Genomic DNA, 10,750 nt, shown 5'->3' with positions numbered 1-10,750 from the left:
AGGAGCTTCTAGAAGCTTCTTCATTTGTTCATGACAACATGAGAAAAGCCCATTAAGAATTTTCAATAAAATTCTTATGAAATGAAATTAATCCACAAGGCCCAATAAATCTTATTTTGGCCGAGTGAAACTTGTCATCAAATGACCATGTCAAAAAATTTATTGACATTCATTTCATCATATGTCTCAAAAGACAAAAATACCCTTTTGACAATTTTCGTTCTTGTTTTGACTTAGCTTCAGTTTAACTATTCCTATCGATGTGATTCATGACAGTGACCTCATGGACCCAAATGAACAAAGCTTGAGCTAAACACTTGGACTCAAAAGTTCACAAACCTTTTCCAAGTTTAGCTTAATGCCAACTGACTCCACTAAAGAGTTGACACTGAAAATCTCTCGGTTCAAATGAATTTATTTTCTACTCAAGAATTCGACCTAATTATGATGAGCGGATCCACTGAATATTATCTATGTTTACCCTTCATGAATGTCATCAGCTAGTCGGGATTTATTAAATTACCATTTTACCCTTCTAGCTGTTATTCCCTCAACTCCTTTGTCGCTTGTGAATAAGTTAGAAACAATGTATTGACGAGGAGCTAACAAGTCACATTGTTTCATCCAAAAGAGTCAGGACTCAATTTGGACACTGGCCAGTTCATTTATTCACACTCCAAGGAACAAAGCATGAGGTGACATACATTGCATTTCAGCAATCTTGTACATGAATTCCATATCTATGAGAACTTCACAAAGTTACTCATGACAGACTCACAACTTAGTACTTCACCAATAGGCCTTGTTCGGAATCACATAGTGAGTCCGAACTTTGACTTTCTCAAATGAGAATACTAAGGTGTGAAATGGCATGTTTCATTTCAGGATTAAGGTAAGCATGATGCAATTCATACATAGTGACTTCGAGACATAAGAGGTTAAATGGTTTGTTCTTATATTGTCTCTAGAAGTGCACTGGTCAATTCAGTACCTTCGGAAGATACCTAGAAGAACTATAGAGTCCCCAACTCTCAATGCCTCATAACCAGACATCATAGATTCTTCTAACAATCATACTGAGGTCAATAGTCCTTTGACCCTAAGATTGCGAATATATCGTTTTAAGCAAACTACGAAGAGTTTGTTCATGCAAATCTACATTTGTCTCTTCGTATGTTGTTAAGTTTGTTTATGGACTAAAAGACTAAGGTTTTATCATAAAGCTTCAAACAAAGAAAGAATGAATGAACGTTTCAACTTTATTAATGAATAGATACGCAATTACAAGCAAGAGTCTTCATGAGACTTTATTACATCAAATGTACAAAAGAAAGACTACAACTCTTCTTGTGGGCACCATTGACAACAAGAAGGTGGAGAGACATATTGCCTAATTAAGTTGAAACTAGTTTATGATTAGTCTTTTGGTTTAGGATTTAAGTTTTTAACATTTGATAAAATCCAAAGGTGTTATAAACCAAATGATAATTTACTCCCTCAAGAGAAGGCCGCAAAAATTCTCCTTTTATAAGTAAATGACACATCATTAATGCTTAGCTAAGATGTCAATACACCAATTTTGACTAGCCACCTTTTAAATTGGTTTGATCACTCACATCCTTTCGCAGAGCCTCAAGGGAGGATTACTAGGTATTGAGTCTAAGTGTGCAACCAACCACTTAGTCCAAAAGGTCAACTTTGAAAAAACAATCCCCCAAGAGGAGGCATTGTCTTCATCGTCTCACTATTGGACGTAGCTCATTGAGCAATAATCGAAGAAAAAACGCCATAGAGTACTCTCATTGAAGAGAGGGCCACAAGAGTGACTCTTAGTCTCACGCTAATTTCTTCTTTCATTAGTGTTGGGGATCGTGGGTTACAAACAACAAGTATAACCCTCCCACTTAGTTTTTGGAGTTGGCACATCGTCTTTATAAGTTCTGAAACAAATTTCCTAGTTATAGAGAGCTAGAGTGGACTTCTAGAAATGAATCCTAGATCTTCATGTTCAAGGAAGAGCAGTGTTAGTGCATAAAGGCACAAGGTACATACTCGGACATTTTCATATTTTCTATTCGGGAAAGTGCATGAGGGAAGTGTGAACTTCAACTCACTCGAACACTTGAAAACTTGAGATTACACATCTTTTATTTTTTGGCTCGTCTACGAGGAGACCTCCCACTCAAATTTTCAAGAGTATATAGATTTTGAACATATGTGATATAGATATAGTTTTGAAAACATTTTGAAAACTTATTTGATTTGGATGACAAAATATTTTCAAGTTTGAAAACGAAAACGGTTTTTCAAAATTCAAACTAGTTTTGTAAAAAATCAATTTCAATTAAACTTTCAAAAATCAAAAAATTTTAATCTTTCACATATCTTATAAAAACAATTTTGCTCAAGGAAATTTTTTATTAGAGTTCTATAACTCATGGTAGTGGGGTTGAAAATCCGGAATTATAAAAAATTGGACTTTTGGAACAGCCGCGCACCTCGGAGTAAAATCGTCATAACTGGCGGGTCCGATGTCCTTTTGACCTAAAACTAATTGCATTAGAAAGAGGACAAACAGACCTTTAATTTGATTCATGAATCATTAAAGTTCAAATTCTGAGCTGAGAGTTATGCCAATTTCGAATTTGATTAAAATCAATTACTGGAAATAATTAAAGTTCGGACTTTGAGTGCGAAAAAAGAATCGAGTGTAACGGAACGTTTTAGGAAGTTGTTAAAGCTTTTATATGTGTTTTATTAACGAGAAATTGCTCAAACTACCACCATATCAATAAGATTTTCCAAAAATCCACCAAAGTATAATTTTGGCCAAAAATACAAGTTGATCAAAAGTGAAAAACCAAATATACCATCAACCTTAAATTTTCTTTCAATTTCACACCTACCTCATTTAATATCATTCCAAATTAAACTTTCTATTTTTTATTCTCCTTTATTTATCTCGCTCTCTCTCTCGCTCTCTCTCTCTCTCTCTCTCTCTCTCTCTCTCCCTAACCGTGTATCTCATTCTCTTTCTCTCTCGTCAGAAGAAAAAGCTCAAAGCTTGCCAAAGTTGAGCTGACCCAAACCCTAGATTTGAGCTCACCCAATCTTTGCCAAAGTTGAGCTGACCAAAATCCTTGGATTTGAGCTCCGACACGCTCAAGGAAACACGACCAAAGCTCATAGATATGGACACGACGAAGACCGTAGCTACGACCAAGCATTTAGCTCTGAGACTCGCCCAAGGTTAGTTTTGTTTATTTTTTAGTTTTATCAAACTTTTCTTTGGTTTTTGGGTATGTTTATTCTGGGTATGTTTGAGATTGGCAAAAAAAAAAAGACTCTTTTTGTTCTGGGCAATTTTTATTGTTTTCTCTTTTTTTTAGGCGAAGTTCATGAGTTGTTGACATCTGATGTCAACAACTCATGAACTTCGCTGATAGTAATGTCATCGAAGTTCATCAGTTGTTGACATTAGATGTCAACAGTTGACGTCAACTATTGACGTAAATTGTTGACATCTAATATCAATAGTTGACATTAGCGTCAACAGTTGACGTCTACGATTGAGATTTAGAGATCAACTGTTGACATCTGAAGTCAACAGTTACTAACTTTACCTTTGTTTATTTGTATGCAGTGATGACGGAAATTTATTTATTATTCAAGCATAGTGGTACTTGGGTTGAACCTGGTCGGTATCATGAGAAAGGATCTTTCGGAATTATGGTGCCGTCTGAAGTGAACTTCGCTAGTTTGATGCAAATAATTTACGCGTATTTGCGCAAATCACCATCTACCCATACAATTGGCGTTTCATATGCGATGGCTGGTGCAATGATACCTGTTGAGATAACCAACGACGACACGCTGAAAGGTTATTTATACTTGAGAAGAATGAGGGAAGATGACACGGAGAAATTACAATTGATATTGGAAATAAAAGAAAAACCATCGGGGCTTGATTCTCCAAGAGTTGGATCCACTCGCAACAGCCGTGATAGTGGTTGTGACGGAAATCCCCTTATGTCATCAATACCCGAGGAGGGGTGTGATTCGGTCTCAACTCATGAATCGGCAATCAGTTCTACATTAGGATTGGATGACATTAGGTTGTCAGACAATGAGACACAACAACAACGACGAGGCTTCCCACCACGAAACCCAACTCCTCCTCCACCACGACGAAACTCCCCTCCTCAACCATCACGATGCTCCCCCCCTCCATCACCACAAAACTCCCCTCCACCGCCACGAAACTCTATGTCTCCACAACGACGAAACTCCCCTCCTCAACCACCACAAAACTCACCCCTCCACTACCACGAAACTCCCCCCCCTCCACCACCACGAAACTCCCCTCCTCCACCGCGAAGAACAAGTCCTCCACCGTCCCCTCCACATAGTGTGCCAAGTTCGTCTACTACGAGAGAAGACACCCTTATTTTGGATGGTGATTCCCCTATATTTATTAAGCGTTATGCATTGTACTCGAATAAAAAGACTTTAAAGAAACACTTGATGTTGTTCGCCATACGCAACAACTTCTCGTATATGACAAAGAGCTCGGACAAAAACACTTTGCACGTTGTTTGTCCGGGAAAGCATTGTAAATGGGTTGTTCGAGCTGTGAGAAAGGAAAACACGCCCATATTTCAAATTAGAAGGTAAACACTTTGTTGAATTATGAATTTGAATTAGAGTTATCAACTGTTGACGTCAATTGTTGACATCTGTGAGATATTTCCTCTCAGTCAACAGAAGGCAAATAATTCACAGATGTCAACAATTGACGTCAACTGTTGACATCAATTGTTGACGTCGGTGAATTATTTGCCTTCTCTTGACTGAGAGCGAATATCTCACAGACGTCAAAAATTGACGTCAACAATTGATGTCAACAATTAATGTGAACATGTGATAACTCTAAAATCAACAGTTGACATTTGGGTTTTGAAACTAATTGTGTAATTTTCATATTTTAGGTTTGACAATGAGCACGCTTGTCCCCTAAACTTAAGGCAATGACGTCACCCTCAAGCAACAGCTTCGTTAATATGAGAGATGGTTAAGCATAAGTGTATTGATCCAACCGTGGGAATGAGCAAACCAAAAGAGATAAGGAATTACATGAAAATGGATTACGGAGTGTCTATGTCTTACAAAAAAGCTTGGCGGTCCAGAGAGGAGGCTCTAAAGTCCCTCTACGGCATTTCGAAAGACTCGTACAAATTCTTGCCTAAGCTAAGGTACATGATCGAGACTAAGAATCTGGGTTCTTTTTTTTGACCTTGTCACTGGTGATGGCGGTGTATTTGTAAGTTTTTTCATGTCACTTGGGCCATGGAGAACGGGGTGGAAGTATGTAAGGCCTGTTATTATTGTTGATGGTACGCATTTGAAGAATTATTACAAAGGGATGTTATATACGGCATGTGCGATGGACGGAAACAAGCATATTTTTCCACTAGCCTACAGTCTTGGTCCTTCAGAATCTAACGAGGCTTGGATTTACTTCTTTGAAAAATTAAAGGACGCAATTGGGGAACGGGAGCAACAAGTATTTGTATCCGATAGACATGCTGGTATAATCAATGGCCTCAAGATGGTATTTCTAAATTGTGATCATGGTTTTTGCATGTTCCATCTACACGGTAATTTGAAGACTACTTTCAAGGGGATCACGAAGGAGGTGAAGTGGAAATTTTACGGTGCCGCAAAAGCATACACTCAGCGGGAATTTGAAAGTTTCATGGTCATGTTGGACGCTGAAAATCTAGAAATACGTCGCTACTTAGCCAATGATGTCGGGTACCAAAGATGGGCAAGGTGTATGTTCAGGGCAAAGAGGTATGGTATCATGACGAACAACAATGCGGAGTCATTAAATGCATTAAATGTAAAGGTGAGACAATTTCCAGTTTCAAAATTGATGGATTGGCTGAGAGAGCGAAGTATGAGATGATTTTATGAGCGTCGGGAAGCTGCGGCAAATACAAAAACCATTTTGACAAAAGAATACCAAGCCAGAGCAGAAAAATACACTTCATATGTTGTTTGAATGTTGATAAGTGTTTAGTTAAATTTACTAAAGATGTCAACAATTGACGTCAATTGTTGACATTGATGTCAACTGTTGACACTGTTGACGTCTGTGATTTATGAGCTCTCTGTTTGTTGACATTGATGTCAACAATTGACGTCAACTGTTGACATTGTCAACAGTTGACGTCAATTGTTGACACTGATGTCAACAGTTAATGTCAATTGTTGACACTGATGTCAACAGTTAATGTCAATTGTTGACATCAATGTCAACAGTTGACATCAATGTCAACAGTTGACGTCAACTGTTGACATGTGTGATTTATGACCTCTCTGTTTGTTGACATTGATGTCAACAATTGACGTCAATTGTTGACGTTGATGACAACAGTTGACGTCAATTGTTGATATCAATGTCAACAATGTTAGATTTCTCATGATTTTAAGATGAAATGTGATTTTTTGTGCTAGGTGAGGCCATCTGCAGTCGAGGAGTTTGAGGTAGTTGACAGAGAGGGGATTGTATATGCCATTAATTTAGAAGAACATACATGCTTATGCCGACGATGGCAAGCTCATGAATTTATTTGTCCACATGGAATTGCGGCTTGTCGTGAACGTAATCGTCCGGTTGAGAACTTCATTTCCAAGTTTTATTCAACCGAGTATTTGTGGGCAACCTACGCAGACGTACACCATCCTCATGGCGACATTTCGAGTTGGGTTATCCCCCCGAGGTGGAGAATATTGTAGTTCTTCCGCCTGAACACGCAGCGCGTGCCGCCGGTAGGCCGAAAAAGAGAAGAATACCCTCTCAAGGGGAGGAAGTTAGGAGGCGCAAGTGCGCGCGATGTGGGGTACTCGGCCACAACCGTCAAACATGTAGTAGTGCTACTCCATTGTCCACGGATTAGTTATAGCTTTATTTAGTGTATTAATTATACTTTGTTCAGACTACTTTTGTTAGAGAGAATCTCTTTGTTTAATTATACTTATTTCAGACTACTTTTGTATCTCTCTGTTTGTTGACATTAATGTCAACAGTTGACGTCAATTGTTGACATTGATGTCAACTGTTGACGTTAATTGTTGACATTGACGTCAACAGTTGACATCAATGTCAACAATTGACGTCAACTGTTGACAAACAAACAGAGAGCTCAGAAATCACATATGTCAACAATTAACGTCAATTGTTGATATCAATGTCATCAATTGACGTAAAAACCATTAAAAAAACAAATACAAACTGATAATTGAAATATTGTTGATATTCATTAAACATGATATCATAAAAATAAAGAGAAATGAAAAGTTTGAGAAGTTTCCTAATTATCATCTATTGTTAACATTGCTTCCTAATTTACCAAAAGATTAAGATAATAGTAGTACGTGAACAACATTGTTTCCTAATTTTCATCGATCTCCAGGTCCGATCCAACATGGGTCGCCAACTTCGCTGCCCCATGCCGGTATAAGTCGATCGTGAGCTGTTGCCAGTGCATGTTCATATCCTCTTGTTTGACCCCAAGCAGATCTATGCCGTGAGTCATAAACTCCATGGCCTTGATGACAAACATGCCACAATCACCACTGTTTTGAAAAAAATTGCGATTAGACAACTTGTTCATCATATAAATACGGTATTATTAAATAATAGTTATATATGTACCCATTGCTCTGCTGTGGCATGGTGAGCGACGTGGATATTGTGAACCGGGCTGAGCTCCTGTCTTCAATGCCCATACGATCAAACGCATCAAAAGAGCAGAGGACTAGTGGGAGAAATTCCGCAATTTGTTGGACGTGGCATGTCACCATTTTTTTATGAGCCATGTTGCTTGACATAGAATCATAGATTGTAATGGACCGTGTTGTCGCACGAAAATGAACAACTATTTAAAACCTCGGGCAGTTCGATCCAAGGCCGGACCAAGTGATCGCACCCGGGCCAAGAGTGTGAACTCGATAGTCTCGAGCTAGGGTTTTCTCCGATCAACCCTCATCTCGGGAGAGGTAGGGGGTGAGGAGGAGGAGTGACCGTGCCTTGGTTGTCGGCTGCCTACGTACCCGTGCGTGGGATCAGGTCAGAACGTAGTTCAAGCGTGTAAGACGCAGTATGAGGCGCGGAACCTTGGCGGAGAGGCGTGCTCGACGAAGGAGACGGGGCGCGAGGAGTCCTCGGCGGCGTCTCAGAACTTCGGAGATCGCGTACGCGTCTAGCGTGTTAGACGCGCGAGGGTAACTCTAGGCGAGAACCCTAGGGGCGTGCTTGAGCACCGGAGAACGTTCGGTCAAAGGGAGCGACGTCCGGGAAGTCCCCGTGAGTGCTTCGGAACCTTTGAGAACGGGGGAGAGAGAAGGGAGTATGCTTCAGGCCAAATATGGCATCCAGAGAAGCAGAGGCGAGTAAGAAATCGAGCGCGTCGATCAGAGATTAATAGAATTATTGGATATTATGGGATGGCTTTCCCCTCAATGGGAGGGGGTTTATATAGGTGTTTGGGAGCCTTAGAAGGTCCCTTTTTCGTCCATGTGGGACTAGGAACGCGCATGCCATCAAGTGGAGGCGCACGGCGCGTGCGGCGCACAAAGCGCGGCGCACAACGCGCGGCGCGCGGTGCGCGGCGCATGGGGTGCGGCGCGCGGGTCACCGGGCGCGGCGCATAGAGCGCACGGCGCGCGCCTGCTTGGCGCGGCGCGCCGTCTGCTGCACGGCTGGCCGGCGTAGCGCGTTGTGTGCGTGACGAACGGCTCGTCTTGTCGGGCTCTTGCGGGCCTTCGAATATCATTCTTCCTACGTGAAATATGAAGATTTCCACTTGACGAGAGTGACTCGATTCGAGGAGCAAGGCTCAACTCGACGAGAGCGACTAGCGACTTAACTCGAGGAGCGACTCGAGAATGACTCGAGGCTCGACTCGAGGAACAATTCAAGGCTCGACTCGAGGAGCGAAGCTCGACTCGAGGAGATTGACTCGAGGCTCGACTCGAGGAGCGAAGCTCGACTCGAGGAGATTGACTCAAGGCTCGACTCGAGGAGTCAAGAGTTTAGGCGAGGGCTTGAAGACCTGCCGCTCTTCAGGACCTTCGGCCTGACCATCGGCCCTTTGAGCGACGTGCCTTCTTGGCGTCTCGGGTTTTCCGAAAACGACCGACAACATTAGCCCCCCAGGTTCGTCGCTCGGGAGGCGTCCCAGCGATGAACTTTTTGTTCTTCTAGTTGGTTGTTTGAGGAAAATATTTCCCGTGTCTTGTGACCCCGAGGAAAAATCTTTTCCTCTTCTTTTTTCTTCTTTTTCTTTTTTTTTCTTTTTTTTTCAGGGGGCCGCGCGGCGCGCGCCCTGGACGGCGCGGCGCGCGGTCTGTGCAGCGCGACCCGCGCGGCACGCGGGCTTGGCGCGCGGCGCGCCCCATGCGCGGGGCTGGTTTGCCTTGCGCGGGAGAACTCCGACTTTTTGGTGTTTTTTCTCCGATTTTGCTCCTTGTGGGAGTAGGATTTCGACTCCTACCCCCCCAGAAGTCTATAAATAGGCCTCCCCCCTTCCCTTTATTCCTCACTTTATTTTTTCTCTTTTCTCTACGCTTGTTTTCTTTTTTTACGCTTGCATTATGGGTGTCCCTCCCCTTTTCTCAGCTGAGAGTCCCGAGATTGATTTCTCTCTCTTGTTTCAGGGTTCTGAACACGCAGAGGAAGATCTCTTCGCGGGATTAAGGGAAGTTCCTCTGCACGTGGAAGAAAATCCGAGCGGAGTAGAGCAGTGGCTGGAGGAAGGCGAGCTGGGTGCGACCGTGCCCGCTGCTCAGCCTCTCGAAGAGTGCGCGCCAATTGGGCACGATACAGGTGGGGAGTTTGATCATCCCGCGTCCGGGGAGCCTGCCCCTCGCCTCATGATCAACTTAGTTGGCAAGGGGGCTCGTGACAAAGCCCGTCTCGATGTGCCGCAGTCCGACTTGGACTTTCAAGGCGTGCCGGGGGATGTTACGGACGCGGATGCGGTGACTCTGCTAGAGTCGGTTCTCGATGAGATAGACTGCGTGGATGACTTTGGTCCCGAGTATGAAGATCCCGGAGGTGAGTCAGAGACATGTCCGGGGGCCGAAGGCCTCTCATCGGAGCGTCCCGAGGTACCGTCGGTAGCTGCCGCGGTCATGTCGGAGGGCAGGGACCCTTCCGCGGAGCCAGGGGGTTCTCAGCCCGAGACCCCTGACGCAGAGGCGTTAGTATCGGCGAGGTCGCTTGCTAGGACGGAGTGGTATCCCGAGGAGGGCCTTGCTGCTCCCGAGGACTTCAATTGTTCGGGGGTCGATGCTTCGAGCTCGCTCACCTATCGGACATTCGTCGGTCTCCGGGAGGCATTCGCCATTCCGTCGTCCGTGGCGCTTCTCCGTCCTTTACAGGGCGACCGTCCTTTCCGACCTCGTCGTGGATTTGCCGCAGTTTCAGTTGCAAGTCTCAACTGCGGGTCGCGGCTGCCGTTTCAACCCATCATTCAGCAGCTTCTCGCCCGTCTGGGGGTGCACGCATGTCAGATGAGCCCGGCATTCTACCGCATAGTGGCGATGTGCTACATGGAGTGGCATTGCCAGACTGAGTGAGCAATGACCGTGAGTGATTTTCGCAATCTCATCGCGGTCTTCCCTGCGCCCGGGCAACCCAGTTTATTTGTGACCTGCGATCGCCGGAATACTAAGCTGATCG

The 10,750-nt window shown here is 43.5% G+C and overlaps 1 protein-coding gene across 1 annotated transcript; it reads left to right on the top strand.

Annotated features, from left to right (window-relative positions):
• Positions 1-5,067: 5,067 nt before the first annotated feature.
• Positions 5,068-5,968, top strand: LOC149383363 (uncharacterized). The gene is made up of 2 exons (XM_089627759.1): positions 5,068-5,252; positions 5,326-5,968. The coding sequence occupies exons 1-2, from the start codon at positions 5,068-5,070 to the stop codon at positions 5,966-5,968; spliced, it is 828 nt and encodes a 275-aa protein (XP_089483885.1).
• The last annotated feature ends 4,782 nt before the right edge of the window (positions 5,969-10,750 follow it).

The sequence above is a fragment of the Urtica dioica genome, chromosome 10 (assembly GCF_054948205.1).
Source record: "Urtica dioica subsp. dioica isolate 48M chromosome 10, U.dioica_male_clone48M_v1_H2, whole genome shotgun sequence".
Lineage (NCBI taxonomy): Eukaryota > Viridiplantae > Streptophyta > Magnoliopsida > Rosales > Urticaceae > Urtica > Urtica dioica.
Note: the sequence above shows the minus strand (reverse complement) of the source record. Positions and strands in the feature narration are given on the sequence as shown.

What these genes read in the sequence shown, in the direction of transcription:
- LOC149383363 (XM_089627759.1), top strand. Translation starts at nt 5,068, where the DNA reads ATGGTTAAGCATAAGTGTATTGATCCAACCGTGGGAATGAGCAAACCA. An exon ending in AAATTCTTGCCTAAGCTAAG is followed by an intron (nt 5,253 to 5,325) that starts GTACATGATCGA and finishes TGTATTTGTAAG; the next exon opens with TTTTTTCATGTCACTTGGGC.